Here is a 19,860-nt window from a genome sequence, read left to right as displayed (position 1 = left end):
TTTTTTACATGTTAGTGAGTTTTCATCTACAGGACGAGGGCTTTAATCTGGGATTGTTAGTGATGGTGTGTATGTATACACACTGATATCTACCATGGTCTTTTAATAGGTCTATAGTCATGTTAGTGACTATGGAAACCTCAGAGGAGCTCCCAATTTAAAGGTAACCTATACATCTAGCGGCTTGACTTATTGAACCGAATGAAAATCAGTGTCGCAAAGTGCATGCCTGATCGACGATGCAACCAATTTCGGGCCAAGCATGTGGAGTGGACACTGCAAGATGTCGGGCAGCTGTATACGGTCGGGTGCGCGGCGGAAACCGCGATCGATATTGGGATGAGCGGCGAACGTGATGAAACCCCCGACGCTGTCCCCCTAATGTTCAGTGCCCCCCCCAATGCACTATACATTACCACTCTGTGTCCGCCACTGGCTTCAGGCACTATCCTCTGTCCATCCACATAGCCCCTGATGAGTCGTTGACAAAAGGCATCGGGCGTGGCCTGGGCAGGAAGTGACCATTTGGATATCGGAGGAGACGTCCTCGGTTTTACATGCTTTATTTTAGCTCCATTTATGAGTATAATAGCTTACATATATCCAATAAAGCGCTAGTTTTACACATGCAAGTCTCCTCTAGTCTGCAGAGAAGCCTGTTAATGTGCACTAGAAAGCCATATTAGAACGGGCTCAAACAAACGCTGTAATTGCTGTTTAACTATCTGGGGCAGCCACGCAGTCAGATGAGTGTGGTCCCTGTAGGTGGCGGGCACAGTGTTTCTGTGGTGACCCATTAACTTGAACACTTAAGGAAGGTGGCTATATTCCTGGGTGTGTTTTTTGATGGTGGTGGAGAGATCTACTTTTGATACAATCTGCGCAATGAGGATGTCCTTTCTGGTTTTATTGTATGAGGAGTGACGATTGGAAGATGATAGCAGTTGTACCAGGGGAATTAAATGGAGTTTGTAGTGCTGTCTGTGGGTCTGGGCAGCTACCACATCAGGTGAGCGGTGTACATGCAGGTGGTGGGTTCACACTGTGTCATGCTCTGGGTATCCATCTGAAGAGGCACGCTGAATATCTCATGTGGAGGGACCTTCCTTGGGTTTATATTTTTTGATTGCAATACAGATTATGCTATGAAGTCGTCTTCTCTCTTTTTTTTTTTCTTTAAAGCATATTTTTGGTGGGATTGTCAAGACCATCGGAGGACTTTGATCTCACCTACAGGGCTGTGGAGTCGGAGTCGTAGCAATTTTGGGTGCCTGGAGTCGGAAAAAAATGCACCGACTCCGACTCCTAAAGAATTTGTAACTGTAATTAAAATAGAAAATATGATAAAATGTTCTATTTCTCAGATAATAGTCATTAAAAATAATGTATACCGTATATACAGTATATATACAGTAATAGCTGTGCCCAGTCCACAAAAATGAAATAAACCAATCAAAATTAGTTACTTGTGCTGCTTCAATAACGCAGTCCCTGTATTTTTAAAGTCAGATATACATATCTGATTGTGACTGTACAGTATATATGATGTGTACACAGGAATCTCTTATATATACTAAATAACGTCTATGCTGTAAGACTAAAGCCTGATGTGTAGCCGTGTCACTAATAGAGATGGTCAATGAGATGGAAATAATTCTGCATTGATGCTGGTTTATGCAAATGTATGCACTCTCTTTGCTCATGAAATCAAATAATTTGATATGTTGTTAAAATTTGGTTTGGTGACTACAAATTAAAGGGTACCTGATACGGATGAAAAGAAGAGTGTTATACATACCTGGGGCTTCTTCCAGCCCCCTTCAGGCTAATCAGTCCCTCGCTGTCCTCCTTCACCACCTGGAACTTCTGCTATGAGTCCCGGTAATTCAGCCAGTCAGAGCAGTCTGGCTACGTGCCGCTTCCACAGCCAAGAGCATTCTGCACCTGTGCAATAGTGCTGCCCAGGTGTAGTACACCCCCGGCGGCGGAGTGTGTGCATGCGCACTACACCAGACTGGCTCAAGTACCTGGACTCATAGCAGAAGATCCAGGTGGCGAAGGAGGACAGCGAGGGACTGATTAGCCTGAAGGGGGCTGGAGGAAGCCCAGGGAAGTATAAAACTTTAATTTCATCTGTCTCAGGTTTACTTAGGTACACAGTAGTACTATACTCTACATATGCACTCCCCACAGAGCTGCAGGGAATCCACTGAGAATGTTGTGCACATTGAACAGAGAGGTGTTGTCTGTCACCCATAAACCTTGTTCAGATTGTGCATGAAGAATGTGTAATAGAGGAAGAATCTCTTCATTCCCCTGCAGAGTACCTGCACATCACTCTTACATGTACCCACAGTTATATTGCCTAGGGCCTGATAGATGTTCTTTGTTCCGGTCTGTACCTTTTACAAGTACTCTTACCAAGGACTAATTTTAGTCTAAAGGGAATAAATATAGTAGTCTCCATATCCTTCTCACTTCAGTTGTCTTGTAAAATTCCTAAGCGTTCGCAGTTAGGGGACGGATTTCACGTTACATACTGTTAATCAACAAAATTGTAATATGCAAATTAGAGGAGTCGGAGTCGGTGGAATCCTAAACTGAGTCGTCGGAGGATTTTTGGACCGACTCCACAGACCTGCTCACCTATAAGACTTTTATATGACCTCTTTCATAAAGGAGCCAGAATGGGACTCTGTATGAGTGGTTCATTTTTATAGTGTTTAAGTTGGAAGCGCATTTTATTCTGTTTTAATGTGTCCCATGTGGTTGCCTGCCTACACATGGACACGTGTGTGGTGTCACACATGCACCCACGCTACTCCGGCAACCCCATAGGGCGCATGTATGGACGGAGGACGGCACCCAAAGCCAGCGACGGATGCAGACAGGTGATGTACAGTGCACTGGGCACCGAAGAGCACATTGAACATTAGGGAGGACAGAATCGGCCTGTGGTGTATGGGCAGACAACAGATCTCCCTCCGATCAGATCTGGTCAATCTGCCCATACATCATCTGATGTATGGGCACCTCAATCCTTACTATAGTAATTGTGTAGAGTAACAACCACATTCTAAATTTTGGTGCGCTATATTAACTCAAAGGACCAATCTTTTTAGAAAAAAATAGCAACATTTTAATAGGGCTGTGGAGTCGGTACAAAAATCATCCAACTACAACTCAAACTCCTCAGTTTATGAAACCACAGATTCCAACTCAGACTCCAGGCACAAAAAATTGCTCCGACTCAAACTCCTTGACACCCAGCATTTTAACCTCCTGCCGACCGCCCACTACCTATGGGCGTCGGCAAAGCGGCACCCCCAGGACCGCCTAACGCCCACAGGCGTCGGTACCTGGGGTACTGAATTGCCAGGGATCACGTGCATCCGTCGGCATTATGCTCCGCCCACCCGCCGGCCAATTAGCAGCGCTGGCGGGTTGTTAACACCCGACCAGCCGCATGGTAAGCGTATAATACGCTTTGTAATGTATACAAAGCGTATTGTACAGGCTGCCTCCTGCCCTGGTGGTCCCAGTGATCGCGGGACCACCAGGGCAGGAGGCAGCCCCCCTAGTCAGCACACACAAACACTGATCCTGCCCCCCCTGCCCCCTGATCGCCCACAGCACCCCTCAGACCCCTCCCTGATCACCCCCTCAGACCACTGTTTGCACCCCCCTAATCACCCATCAATCACTCCCTATCACTATCTGTCAACGATATATTTTAGATTAGGTCCTAAACTGCCCCCTGGGGGCTCCTGTTCACTCCCCCACACCTTCAGATCCTCCCCAGAGCCCCCCCCCACGTGTACTGTATACATCTATCCTCCCCTGTAATCACACACTGATCACCTGTCAATCATCCAATCAATCACCCCCTATCACTGCCACCCATCAGATCAGACCCTAACCTGCCCTCAGATCGCCCTCAGATAACCTCCCAAGTGCATTGTTTACATCTGTTCTCCCCTCTAATCACCCACTGATCACCTGTCAATCACCCCGTCACCACCTGTCACTGCTACCCATCAGATCAGACCCTAATCTGCCCCTTGCGGGCACGCAATTACCCGCCCACACCCTCAGATCGCCCTCAGACCCCCCCCCCCCCCCCGGGTCGCCTCGCCAGTGCATTGCTTGCATCTATTCTCCCCTCTAATCACACCCTGATCACCTACTAATCACCCCGTCACTGCTACCCATCAGCTCAGTCGCTAATCTGCCCCTTGCGGGCACCCAAACACCCGCCCACACCCTCAAATTGCCCTCAGACCCCCTTATCACCTCCCCAGTGCATTATTTACATCTGTTCTCCCCTCTAATCCCCCATCAATCACCCCCTGTCACTGCTACGCATCAGATCAGACTCATCTGCCCCTTGCGGGCACCCAATCACCCGCCCACACCCTCAGATCGCCCTCAGACCCCGCCACCCCCCGCGGATCATCTCGCCGGTGCATTGCTTGCATCTATTCTCCCTTCTAATCACACCCTGATCACCTATCAATCATCCCGTCACCCCTTGTCACCACCTGTCACTGCTACCCATCAGATCAGACCCTAACCTGCCCCCTGCAGGCACCCAAACACCCACCCACACCCTCACATCACCCTCAGACCCCCCCTGATCAGCTCCCCAGTGCATCATTTACATCTGTTCTCCCCTCTAATCACCCACTGATCACCCATCAATCACCCCCTGTCACTGCTACCCATCAGATCAGACCCTAATCTGCCCCCCTTTTTTTCTGATCACTGCTGGTCTCTACGACGTAATTGTGGCCGAGACCAACCGTTATGCCACACAATATACAACTGCCAATCCAAGAAGCTACCATGCCGAGCCTTTTCGGTGGAAACCACTCCAAGTTTCCGAACTTAACATTTTTGGGGGCCTTCTCCTTAACATGGGTCTATTAAAAAAGAATGTATTGCGGTCTTATTGGTCTTACATGCCCATGTTCACTGCTGCCATGTCCAGGTCACGATTTGAGAACATCCTGCGCTTCAGTGCCAATACAATCTGTCATCTAAGAGGCCACCCTGCTTAAGACTGGTTCCGAAAAATTCGGCCCCTCATAGACCACCTGTCATCAAAATTTACAGATGCTTACACCCCTGAACAGTCATTTTGAGGCATTTTGTTTCCAGACTACTCATGGTTTGGGGGCCCTAAAATGCCAGGGCAGTATAGGAACCCTACGAGTGACCCCATTTTAGAAAGAAAACAACCCAAGGTATTCCATTAGGTGTATGAGTTCATAGAAGATTTTATTTTTTGTCACGTTAGTGGAAAATGACACTTTGTGAAAAAAAAACAATAAAAATCAATTTCTGCTAACTTGTGACAAAAAATAAAATCTTCTATGAAGTCACCATACACCTAACGGAATACCTTGGGGTGTCTTCTTTCTAAAATGGGGTCACTTGTGGGGTTCCTATACTGCCCTGGCATTTTAGGGGCCCTAAACCGTGAGGAGTAGTCTAGAAACCAAATGGCTCAAAATGACCTGTGAAATCCTAAAGGTACTCATAGGACTTTGGGCCCCTTTAGCGCACCTAGGCTGCAAAAAAGTGTCACATGTGGTATCGCCGTACTCGGGAGAAGTAGTATAATGTGTTTTCGGGTGTATTTTTACACATACCCATGCTGGGTGGGAGAAATATCTATGTAAATGGACAATTGTATGTAAAAAAAAAATAAAAATAAAAAAATTGTCATTTACAGAGATATTTCTCCCACTCGGCATGAATATGTGTAAAAATACACCCCAAAACACATTATACAATTTCTCCTGAGTACGGCGATACCACAAGTGTCACACTTTCTTGCAGCCTAGGTGCGCTAAGGGGCCCAAAGTCCTATGAGCACCTTTAGGCTTTACAGGGGTGCTTACAATTTAGCACCCCCCAAAATGCCAAGCCAGTAAACACACCCCACAAATGACCCCATTTTGGAAAGTAGACACCCCAAAGTATTCAGAGAGAGGCATGGCGAGTCCGTAGCAGATTTTTTTTTTTTTTTGTCACAAGTTAGCAGAAATGGAAACCTTTTTTTTATTTTATTTATTTTTTGTGTCACAAAGTGTCATTTTCCGCTAACTTGTGACAAAAAATAAAATCTTCTATATGAACTCACCATGCCTCTTAGTGAATACTTTGGGATGTCTTCTTTCCAAAATGGGGTCATTTGGGGGGTATTTATACTATCCTGGAATTTTAGCACCTCATGAAACATGACAGGTGCTTAGAAAAGTCAGAGATGATTCAAAATGCGAAAATTCACTTTTTGCACCATAGTTTGTAAACGCTATAACTTTTACCCAAACCAATAAATATACACTCAAAAAAAATCATTTTTTGGACAAAATTCATGGCTTTTTTGCCTTGGTTGGTGACAAGCTGTATTGGTGACAAGAAAAGAAGGTAAAATTCATTTAGGTGGTAGGTTGTATGACCGAGCAATAAACCATTAAAACTGCAGTGGTCTGAATGGAAAAAAAGTGGCTGGTCCTTAAAGGCGAACTGAAGTAAGAGGTATACAGAGGCTGCCATGTTTATTTCCTTTTAATCAATACCAGTTGCCTGGCAGCCCTGCTGGTCTATTTCTCTGCAGTAGTATCTGAATAACACCAGAAACAAGCATGCAGCTAGTCTTGTCAGATCTGACTTTAAAGTCAGAAACACCTGATCTACTGCATGCTTGTTCAGGGGCTATGGCTAATAGTATTAGAGGCAGAGGATCAGCAGGGCTGCCAGGCAAATGGTATTGCTTAAAAGGAAAGAAACATGGCAGCCTCCATAGACCTCTCTCTTCAGTTCCCCTTTAAGGGGTTTTAAAACGGCAGTCCCCGCTTCACAACTGAGCATTTTTACCCCTTTAGCATCCAAGCAATTTTCACCTTTCAGCGCTCCTTACATTCATTCGCCTATAACTTTATCATTAAAGTGGTCTGAATGGAAAAAAAGTGTCTGGTCCTTAAAGTGGATCTGAGATGAACTTTTACTCATAATTGTGTTCCTTTCATATAGTTTATAGGGCATTTCTCAAGCCAAATACTTTTTTGTTTTTGTTTTAATACTCTAATTTCCTATAAACTAAACAAACCACACCCACAGGTTTTCAGAGAGCCAATGCACTTTCAGACAGTAGCAAGGGCTAATGGGAGCTCAGTCTGGGCAGGAGGATGGGGAGGTATTACTAGCCCGAGATTTCAGAGGCAGAGGGGAGGAGGGGGGATTAGGTTTTTTTGCTTAAGATGCAGATACGCTTGTCTGTGTGTAATGTTTACAAACAACATGGCTGCTGTCATTGTATCACAGGAAGAGATAATCATATTCTATTAAAGCTGTTTGCAGCTAGATTTGCTTTGTAAACTATCTAAATTTTAGATAAGATATATAGGCAAGTTACTTGTTATAGTTAGTTTTTCATCTCGGAGCCGCTTTAAAGGACTTACGAGGCCAAGTAATAATAAAAAAGTTAATTACCTGCTTCACCTTATACGGCACGGAGGACGCCATCCGCGCCCTCCGTGCCGATCCGCCGGGTCCCCCCGCTCGTCAGCCCCCCGTGGATGGCTCCCGACCCCACGGCCGGGTCGGCTCCCCTGCCTCTCCCAAAATGGCCGCTCGCTCTGGCCGCGGCTGCGCAGTCCGCATAGCCGCGAGTGCGGCTGCGCAGCTCTAGGGCCAACCTCCCCGATCCACGCTACGTAGCGTGGATCGGAGAGGTTGGCCCTAGAGCTGCGCAGCCGCACTCGCGGCTATGCGGACTGCGCAGCCGCGGCCAGAGCGAGCGGCCATTTTGGGAGAGGCAGGGGAGCCGACCCGGCCGTGGGGTCGGGAGCCATCCCCGGGGGGCTGACGAGCGGGGGGACCCGGCGGATCGGCACGGAGGGCGCGGACGGCGTCCTCCGTGCCGTAAAAGGTGAAGCAGGTAATTAACTTTTTTTCCATAACTTGGCCTCGTAAGTCCTTTAAGGGGTTTTATGACTGCAGTCCTTAAGTGGTTAAAAGGCTACATACAAGATATAAATATGTCTCAGAGTGAAAATGCACTATAGAATACTTTTTACGTATGTCACTGTCAAATACATTAGGTAGTAAAAATCTGACAAATATAACTGCTTTTGGACTAGTCCACCTCCTGAAGGATTCTCTGAGTTTTCCTTATTTGAAAAGCACCTACTGAACAGCAGTTGCTCAGTCCCATTGACAAAATAGTACCCAAGAGTAGGAAGGGTAGGAAGGTTGGCCATCATCTTTGTCTAGGTCCTTTCCAAGCACTGTTTTTGTAAAAAAACAAAAACAAAAAACACTGTACCAAGTGTCCCCCCATAAGGAGATTGACTAGTCCAAAACCTGTCAGATTGTTACTTTCTACTGTACCAATGCCTATTTAGTGGGTAAGTTTGCTGATGGCAAGTGACTACAACAGCGCTTGGATCAATCAACTAAAACAGAATACAGGGATTTTCTCCAGTCCAATACATGCATAACATTGTGCTTCTCTCCCAAATGTTTAACTCGACAATACAAAAAAGTTGCATAAACATTGATTAGTTTTCTGTAAACTCAGTCATGATAGGATAGAAGTATTCTTAGTACAACTTTGTAATTGTATGGATTAAGGAAGAGGCACATACATGTAGGCTAGTAATTTCCAATGAATATCTATATTTATGTAATAGTGAAGACCGTACCACCTACTGTCCCAGATTGGATTTCTAGATGTTTTTCATATGGAATGGAATATGATGTTGCACTTCCTTATAACTGACTGAGAACATGTCTATGAAGAAAACATTCATGGTCTAAGATGAGGAAGCATCCTTCCCAGTCCCCATCAAGTTCCCCGTTCCAGCACTGGGTCCCTATGAGCCTATGCAACAAAGGCTTCAGAGGCTTCCCTCTAGCGAGTTCTCCCTCACAGCTTTACTTTAAAGGGTAACTGAAGTAAGAGGTATACGGAGGCTGCCATATTTGTTTCCTTTTAATTAATACCATTTGCCTGGCAGCCCTGCTGGTCTATTTCTCTGCAGTAATATCTGAATAACACCAGAAACAGGCATGCAGCTAATCTGATCAAATCTGACAATGTCAGAAACACCTGACCTGCTGCATGCTTGTTCAGGAACTATGGCTAATAGTATTGGAGGTAGAGGATAAGTAGGAGGGTCTGGCAACTGGTATTGCTTAGATGGAATTAAATATGGAAGCCTCCATATCCCTCTCACTTCAGTTCCCCTTTAAAGGGAACCTAAACTGAGAAAGATATGGATTTTTCCTTTTTAAATAATACCAGTTGCCTGACCCTCCTGCTGATCCTGTGTCTCTTATACTTATAGCCACAGACCCTCAACAAGCATGCAGATCAGGTGCTCTGACTGAAGTCAGACTGGATTAGCTGCATGCTTGTTTCAGGTGTGTGATTCAGCCACCTCTTCAGCCAAAGAAATCAGCAGGACTGCCAGGCAACAGGTATTGTTTAAAAGGAAACATTCATATCGCTCTCAGTTTAGGTTCCCTTTAAGCACTTCAGCCTTCAGTCGTTTTTCACCTTATGCATCCAAGCAATTTTCACCTACCATTCATTCGCCAATAAATGAACTGATCTAGATCTTGTTTTTTGCTGCCACCAATTAGGCTTTCTTTGGGTGGTACATTTTGCTAAGAATTATATTTTACTAAATGCATTTGAAAAAAAAAAACATTATTTCTCAGTTTTCAGAAATTATAGCTTTAAAATAATACATACTACCATAGTTAAAACCTATGTATTTTATTTGCCCATTTGTCCTGGTAATTAGACCATTTCAATTATGTCCCTATCACAATGTATGGTCCCAATATTTTATTTGGAAATAAAAGGTGCCTTTTTTTAGTTTTGCATCCATCACTATTTACAAGCTTATACATTAAAAAATATTAGTTGTAAACCCTCTTCACATGCATATTAAAAAAATTTCAGACCCTTAGGTTACTATTTATGTTTTTTTTTATAAATAGTAATATTTTTTTTTAGTTAAAACATTTGATTTGGGTATTTTTTGGGTGTGGGAGGTAAACAGGTGCGCGTTAACGCGCACAGCAGCCTTTTGAACATGAAAGTCACATCCAAAAGGCGAAAATAGTTAATGGTTCAGTCTACACTACACAATTGCGCCATTCACTAAGGGTTCACAATAATCCAATCAGAAATCAGTGAAGCAGTCTTTCCCCATTTATGGTCAAAAACCTTAATAACGACACAGTTCATTAAAATTATATATATATATATATATATATATATATATATATATATATATATATATATATATATATACATATATACATATATACATATACACACACACACATACATATATACATATACACACACACACACATACATATATACATATACACACACACATACATATATACATATACACACACACACACACACATATATACATACACACACACATACATATATACATATACACACACACATACATATATACATATACACACACACATACATATATACATATACACACACACATACATATATACATATACACACACACATACATATATACATATACACACACACATACATATATACATATACACACACACATACATTTATACATATACACACACACATACATTTATACATATACACACACACATACATTTATACATATACACACACACATACATTTATACATATACACACACACATACATTTATACATATACACACACACACATACATATACACACACACACATACATATATACATATACACACACATACATATATACATATACACACACATACATATATACATATACACACACACATACATATATACATATACACACACACATACATATATACATATACACACACACATACATATATACATATACACACACACATACATATATACATATACACACACACACATACATATATACATATACACACACACATACATATATACATATACACACACACATACATATATACACACACATACATATATACATATACACACACACATACATATATACATATACACACACACATACATATATACATATACACACACACATACATATATACATATACACACACACATACATATATACATATACACACACACATACATATATACATATACACACACACATACATATATACATATACACACACACATACATATATACATATACACACACACATACATATATACATATACACACACACATACATATATACATTTACACACACACATACATATATACATTTACACACACACATACATATATATATATATATATATATATGCATTTTTGCACAGCACTACGCTATGTACACTTAAGCTGGCTATACAAGTATACAAGTATTCAAGTATATCACAAAAGAACATACAGAATCTAATCGATCTTCCCTCCATGCTGCCGTTGTAACCCTTGTGCACAGCTCTGACTGATTCTAGTTGGAGCAGGGCACATGCTCTGTTCACTCCATGCACCTTTATCTTTCCCAAATGGATACGCAGAACAACCACAGCCAAGAGCATCCTAAGCATGCACGGTTCGGAAACATTAGTAACTGCGCATGCCCAGTATGCTCCCCAATGCTGGATGTGACACATAGCGTGCGCAGCGTTGACAGACAGGCAGCTACAGCGGCATCAGAGTAGAGGCCGGCCGCAATAATGGGCCACCAGGTGTGTAATGACCAAGAACACGCAGGTATTCATAGCTTTTACATTTTTTTTCATCTCAAGTTTATTTTAAGGGAAGCTCACTCTAACCAGAGGTGGAGGAGAAAAATAAATTACACTGAAGTCTGCTAAGTGCGGATAGTCACCCACAGAACAATTACTCTTTTTCCCTGCCACAGCATAAGTTTATTGCAATTGCTTTTTCCCCTGAATGTATACATAGGAAAAAATGAAAACATTTTAAATTAGCAAAAGATCTAGCAAATTTACAAGTTTCATAAAAAGAAAAATTTACATTTTACTAACCTAGGGCAGGGGTCTCCGGCAAAGTTCTCCGACGCGAACTTGATGCAGAGAATGGAAAATATGGGCTTCCTGCTTTTCCTGAGTTAGGAAGCTGCCCAGAACTCCCAAGTCCAATGTCTGTTCGAATCAGGCTGGTCTGTAAAACACAACAAAAACAATGAACACATTACTGTCTGCAATATGGACACACAACGGAGGGGCAATATATAGGAAAGCTGCCGACTGCACAGATAATTATTCTTACGCACAAACTGAAATTGTGAGTCAGGGCTGGTGCACACCAAAACCCGCTAGCAGATCCGCAAAATGCTAGCAGATTTTTAAACGCTTTTTTTTATTTTTATGAGGCGTTTTGCTAGCGTTTTGCGGATTGCTGCTGCGGTTTTCAGTATAGTAGATTTCATATATTGTTACAGTAAAGCTGTTACTGAACAGCTTCTGTAACAAAAACGCCTGCAAAACCGCTCTGAAGAGCCGTTTTTCAGAGCGGTTTGCGTTTTTCCTATACTTAACATTGAGGCAGAAACGCATCCGAAATCCAAAAAATGCCTCACCCAGGCATTTTTCGTTTCTGCAAAACGCCTGCCGCTCTGGTGTGCACCACCCCATTGAGATACATTGACCAAGCAGATCCGCAGCCGCAAGCGGATCTGAAAACGCCCAAAAAGCCGCTCGGTGTGCACCAGCCCTAAAACCTAGTCATTTTAGGGCTTGTTCACACTACAAGAGCTTTTCTAAGCACTTTGTGATTTTAAAAGCTCTTGCTAATGATGCCCTGTGTGAGTGTTCTCACTGGAGCAATGTGATTTTGTAAAAATCCCCCATAGCATTGCATTTGCAAGAGCTTTTCAAATATCTGGCGCTAAAAAAAAGCTCTTGTAGTGTGAACAAGTCCTTACGGTCAGCTGTAAAAACTGAAAGCTCTGTCTTGTAATTGTTTTAACTAAGATTTGATGTCTTAATTAGGGGTGCTCAATGAGATGCAGAATAATTCAGAGTTGATGCAAAATCATGCAATTTTGTTTAAATTTTTGTAGTTTGTTAAAATGGACCAATCAATTAAATCCCATCTTGGCTTCATTGGGTTCGTTTTCAGGCTGTATAAATTTGAATAAAAAAATTGCCTAATTCTACATCAACTCTGAATTATTTGAATCTCCCCTACCCCTCTTGCCACTTTCCCTTCCTCTCTGGTGCAACATGAGGAAGCTACAAGGGATGGCCATTGAGATACAAATACTTCTGAGTGGATGCAGAACTATGCAATTTTTAATACAAATTTGCTTAGCTTAAAAATGTACCCATAAATCTCAAATGCATCTGAACATCTGAGATGGTGCCAGCATTGGGTTTCAGCCATGATTTTTTTCTTTTAAGTATACCAGACTTAGAAATTGACATCCAATACTATTTTCTGTCCCCCCCCCCCCCCCCCTCAAATGTAGTAGCACTGGTTGGCATCCTGAGGAAACTAGGACAGATCAATGAGATTGAGACTGCACTCAATCTTAATTACCAACGGGACCAATGCTCTGTTATTTGCCCATTCTATCTATGACCTTCAATAAAGTCTAATTATTAATAAGTGATTTTTTTTATCATCTCAATTATTCTTCATGGCAGACCCCATTTAAGTCAAACTGACCAGTTCTTCTTACATATACATAACAAATGTAAATATCTGAGACTATAATACGAGATTTAAATATTCATAAGACTAATTAGAAGCCAACAGAAAACACTTGCTGTATTTACAGGAAATCATTTTATATACATATCTAGTAAGTTTTCACTGAATCCAGCTTTACATGAACTGTGAAATGACTTAATGAACAGCCCATTCTGTTTTGAAAATTACACAAAATATTGTAGTAATTGTTGTTGAGAGTATGAATGCAGAGGTAGAACTTGTAAAAACCTCTATAAGGAAAACTTTGCTGCTGTCAACTGTTTCCATGAAAATGGTGATAAAGTATTAAGATGCAATTAATACATTTTAGACCATTCATGAGAATTTATCAGGTGTAACTAAAAAAAACAAAAAAACTATAAGCTGAAGCAACATAAAGCTCTGGAAAAGTAATACTCTATGAAGAATAGATTACTACTGACAGAACAGAGAACACTCAATTCCCAGGGGAGATTCTGTCCCAAGTCAGTAAATTTCCTAAATCACCTTGACACCTGTCAAAGTCCAGACTGCTACACTGATGCTTTCTAGTGGACAAGAGAATACTGGACTATTACTAAGAACCACAAAACCGCACATAAGAGGCTTTTCACCAGAAACTGTGCAAATTACACTCTGAAATAACTTTCACATGCATTGTTGTGAAGAGTAAAAAGATGAACTGTATAACCATAGATGAACATATTCTGTGACAAATGCCTTCTAGATCTAGGAGAGTATACATAAACAAATAATGTAGATGCCAAATTTTTTTTACTTCACAATGAGTTATTTAAAATCTAACTTTTCATGTCTGTATGTAGTAAAGGTCTCTCTTATTTGCTAGAAGACTGTTGAATTTCTGTAGTAAAACGTAGCCATGAATATTCCATCAGGTTTTGTTTAGAGAATTACTTACATGCTGTTCAGTCAGGTTCATAAATCTAAAACTCTAGGCTTACATAACAGATCTGGCCATTGTGCTGTAGCCTAGCAACCCCTCTGTACAAAACTCTGCACCAAAATTGTGCTTGTGCACCCAACTTAAAGTGTACCTGAGATGGGGACTTAATAAATAAAAAAATACATACATACCCGGGGCTTCCTCCAGCCTTATCTCTCCCACACCATCCTCTTCCGCCTTCTCATTCGTCTGCCACTGGCCCCAGTAAGTCGTTCAATAGGGGCCAGTCGACGCTGGTGCAGTCCAGCAAAGCGCGCTCCCCCATCTCATTCCTGTCGCTGGGAGTGTTCTGCACAGGTGCAGAAAGCTTGCGGCTGGGACGCGCAGTTGGCCCTGGACCGGAGGACCTTCCAGGGCCTATTGCGGTCGAACGAGGAGGTGGAGGACGACAGCGTGGGAGCGATAAGCCTGGAGGGGGCTGGAGAAAGATAGGTATGTATATATTTTTTAATTATATTTTTTTATAACCTCCTTAGCGGCAATCCTGAGTCAGGCTCGGGACAGAAATCCGCAGCTCAGAGCGGTAATCCCATGTCTGAGTGAGTTATATGTAGGAGCTGCTGCAGAACTTTCTGTGGTATTTTTTTTCTTGTTTTTAGGGTCTAAAAGCTTGTGAAAAAAATTGCATGGCTTTTAGACCCTATGCCTAGTACACACCATACAATTTTCTGTTAGATTTTTCTGTAATTAGATTATTTTCTGTAACTGGTAGAGACTGGTCATTATCTCTGGTGCATAACCAGAAGACTGGTCATCTCCTGCTGAGTAGAACAATGCTTAATTGATAGGCAGATAGGCGGTTAGATAGATAATTTTCAACATGTTGGAAATTATCTATCTGGCAGGTAAATCTAACAGAAAATCTTCCAGAAAATTGTATGGTGTGTACTAGACATTAATTTGGAAATAGGGAGGTTAAAAGAGAATGAAGCTTTTCTCTGAATTGATCTGCATGTTTGGTAGGGCTTTAGCCTTGTACACACAACTGTTACTTAAAAAGTCCACCCAATGATGTGAAAAGATAACCAACAATGGTTCTCCTGGGCAACAAATTATCTATTTTGGTGGATCCATTTAGGCAACTATCATTAATGTGAGACTATGTGTACAAATATTGTTAGTTAATAACCACAGGCGCAGTTACATGTGTGGCTTCTCAACACATGGTTGCAAATACAACCGTTACGCTGCTTATGCAGCCTGCATGCTTATTTCTCCATTGTCTGAACAATGCTGTTAACAATTGTGTCATTGCACCATGTACAGAATCATTGCTTTCCGCATCATTTGGGGATGTGGTTTGTCCCCATGCAACGACTTTTGTCTAGTATGTGCACTTAGCCTTACAGAATCACAATTATAAAAGCAAAAACAATTTAGCATATTGCAGAAAGTTAAAGAAAATAAAAACAAGACATTTTGTGCAGTCTTGCTCAAGCTTGCAATGTGTTCAAGCTGTCAAGTACATTTTCTATACTGCAGAGGTCTGCAGCCTTTTCAAAGACTCAAATCAATGCCATTAATCCATTCAACTGACTTATCTGCTTATTTAAGCCAGCTAAGAGATATTATTGATTATAACTGATCCTGACTTCAGGGCTTCTACAGGAAAGAATATATGAACACTCAAGAGACTGTGCATGCTGTGGATAAAGTTGAGATGTATTTTATTAGGTTCATATATCCATCTGCTCAAAGTAATTATATACAGTCTAATTCTGGTGAACTATAGGCAGTTTAAAAAGGACATGAACTCCTCTTTTATGTCAAAGTTAAGGCTACCTAACAAGTCTATTTGTAAGTTACAAATGGAAACACGAAGTAGGAGTAACACACACACACACACACGTACACACACACACACACACACACACACACACACACACACACACACACACACACACACAGGTATGAAAAAAATTAAAGGTTCTTTCCAGGTGCCCATGATTTGTGTACATAATCTACAGCCCTGGTAAGTATTAGACCTAGGAGTTTGAGTCATTTTGGGTACCCGGAGTTGGAATCAATGGTTCATAAACTGTGGAGTTGGAGTCTAAGAAAGAAAGTAGAAAAAAAATGTCCCTAATTTACAGCTATGTGCTTTTCTATACAACGATAAATATAGAGTAAAAAAGGATGTTTTGGATCATGACGCATTTAAATATGGCAAACTGAACAATTTTCCTAAAAGTGAACCCAAGGCCAAAATTATTAAATAAAGGAGAGGGAAGCCTCTGGATCCCAATGAGGCTTCCCTCACTGTCCTCTGGTCCCCCCATGCAGCTCATGGTAGGACTTCTAGGGTAAGGGCGGCACCCTCGTGAGTACAACTGCACCTGCACAGAGCCACTCATGCAAGAGCAGATCTGGCTTAAGGCACAGTCACAGCTATACTCATGCACGCTCTGTATGGCTGTACTCGCACAGGCTGCGCTTTTCTCCTGGAGAGCTAAAAGCGCCAGAGCTGCAGCCACTTAAGGCATACTCCATGGGCGACCCTGAGGCTAGGTTCACAGTAGGACTTTGCATTGTAAAGCTGCAACGCAACATTACAATGCAACGCAACAAAAAAGTGGTAATGCAGATTAACATTATTCTGTAGAGTTATGCTACAGTTTGTGTATATGATTATATCCCTAAGATCGCTAAGATGCATGTTGAAGTCCTGTTGGTCCATGGGAACAGTAAATGGAAATGAATCTACTCAATGGGAAAACAGATCTGTAAAAACAAATAAAAAATAACTCCTAATTCCTTTCCAGAATATAAAAAAAACTAAAATAAATGGTTTTCCATACAGCATACCTAAACCAAATTTTATACCGAATTGATTAACTGCCGATAAGCTACACATTATACCTACAAATTAGCTTCTGTGATTTTCCTCCCCATTTGTTTCAGTTCATACCTTCATTTCATGATGATGAAAAAAGGGCAGAGCTGGTATGCATTTACCCTCATCAGCTCAACCATGCAGCAGATAGGAGGGGTAAAGATTGCCCCCTACTGGCCTGTCATTGAAAAAAGCCTGTTAAAGATTTAAACACACCCACCAATGTTGTGTGCAGAAGGGGGCAGTTACTACCTAGCAAATAAAGCCGATTCTGATTTAGATTCTTATGCCAGGTATACATAGTGCAACTTCCCATCAGATCAGCGGGTCGCACCACTTATTTCCAACTTGCCCAATCTGATCCCAATCGATTGATGGATCTATTTTGTGAAGTGCTGATTAAAATCTATCTCATTATTGATCCGGAGCAGTTTGGACATGTGTACACAATGCAACTTCAGCATCAACGTCAATCTGACGGGAAATTGCATCATGTGTACCTAGCATTAGGGATGTTACGGAGGCAGCTCGTCACTTGGGTTTATGGGAAGCCATGCCCACCCAAAATACAGGTAATTCCATTGCATTTCTAGGGGGAAAAAAAAAAATCAGTATTTGCTGATAATATATGTTGTCATATTAGCACTGCATTAAACGCTTGTTTTTGGATTAGGTTTGCTTTAAGTTGGTCTCCAAGTTTTATCATTGTTACACTGGGGGATGCTTGAATTAGATTTATTAATTAGAAAAATTCTGCATTTCAAGACTTTTGAACTAGGACTATTGACTATTCACAGATATGTTGCTCAATGCACTATTTCTTAGTGATTGTCCTTTAGTCTAAGCACCCAATGAGCAGAAAGTTTCATTTAACCTGCTTGACACGCATATATCTTGACTGCCCAGACTCACTGGAGAGCAGCTCAATTTACTGCAATGCAACAAATTCCAAGCATTTGCCACTTGCAGAACTATGCATGACCAGCATAGGGATGAGCCATACTGCTTAAAGTGCTTCATTAGAAGCTGAACAGCAGCAATAAGCCTTCCCCTCTAGCTAGGATTTCTAAAAAAAATTACACATTGAAACCTTGTCCCAGGATTTTTAAAGTTAGGATATTTTCTCATTATAATGTAAATCTTGGCAACAATGGAATTCTATGGATAAGATGGCAATTATATGCATGTTGTTTAAATGATCTGATACTAAGGATCTCATTAGATAGCACAGTGAAATACAGTTGTTACAATTTCAAGAACAAAAGAATCATGAATGAGTAATCAATAGCAACTGGCTGAAAATGAGACGTTAATTATGATCCTCTCCAGTGTTTTGTCTCAGACAAGGTTTCATTAAATGCTTTGTGCTAACCTGCAAGTATTTAAGTTATGCTGTGTACATTAGATTGCACATTTATCCCTGTCTTCTACAGGCATAGAATAAAGCACTTCTACTCAGTAAATTTAACTATTCATATCACAAAAAAAGTCAAATTTAGGTTCAGTAAAACCTGAAATTTTAATTAGCTGTATAAGAAGCTTTGGACAGGTTTAAGATGATAATGATAGTCATCCATTGTCAGGAACCGGCCCCGCGGCACGCCTGCAGATACGGTTCCCGACTGCGGGTTTGACCAGATCAAGAGGGGAAGCAGCCTTATTCGAGCTAACACAAGGCTGTAACCCCTCAAAACACTTCTCACTGCCACCACTAGCTGCTGCTAAACACTTAAACAATTCCCACTCTGCTGTCGAGTGGCTTGCACGCAGTCCGGCGCTTTTGTTTTTGGGTCAGCTTTATCGCTTTAAGCCAAATACAGGAACGCCACACACACAATACAATCACACATTAGCAAGGTACAATCAGGCACTAAACTTGTAACGCAATTTACACTGCAGTCTCTCCAGACTATGAGCTTGGGCTAGTACAGCAGAAGTCAGAAAATAATATATACAAAAGATTTACAAAAACAAAGTAAAAATTACAAACATACCTAAGACCGTTCGCATAAAAATAAAAACGGGAGTAAACGTTACCAGCATGAAGATCAGAGCGTTGTTTGCAAGGAGCACGCAGTTTCCGACCAGTAGTCGGGGCAGTTTTAGCGTAGTTTCTATCTCCTGGGAACTACAAGTTGTGAAGGTCCTATGCTGGGTCTTAAAGGCCGATTTGTGGCCTGGGGCATTTAATGTTCAGTCCCAAAACTAATGCAATTTCCCAGATTGTGACATCACTGTCTGCAGAGCCCCCTGTCACATCTGGGCTAACTGTGACATGCACATTTCAAGGCTTTTCCTGTCCCACTTTTGAACTTTGCAGACTGCAAAGCAACTCAAACACTTCATCTTTCCAG

The 19,860-nt window shown here is 41.6% G+C and overlaps 1 protein-coding gene across 4 annotated transcripts in view; it reads right to left on the bottom strand.

Moving 5' to 3' along the window:
• Nucleotides 1-19,860, bottom strand: part of TCF12 (transcription factor 12) — a 291,989-nt gene that overhangs the window by 97,625 nt on the left and 174,504 nt on the right. For all 4 annotated transcript variants that reach the window (XM_068275505.1, XM_068275506.1, XM_068275507.1 and 1 more), the window contains exon 7: nt 12,041-12,176. In XM_068275505.1, the coding sequence (XP_068131606.1) occupies nt 12,041-12,176 (136 nt within the window). The remainder of the gene's footprint in view (nt 1-12,040; nt 12,177-19,860) is intronic.

Source organism: Hyperolius riggenbachi, chromosome 3 (assembly GCF_040937935.1).
Source record: "Hyperolius riggenbachi isolate aHypRig1 chromosome 3, aHypRig1.pri, whole genome shotgun sequence".
Classification (NCBI taxonomy): Eukaryota; Metazoa; Chordata; class Amphibia; order Anura; family Hyperoliidae; genus Hyperolius; species Hyperolius riggenbachi.
This window is presented reverse-complemented; position numbering and strand designations above follow the sequence as displayed.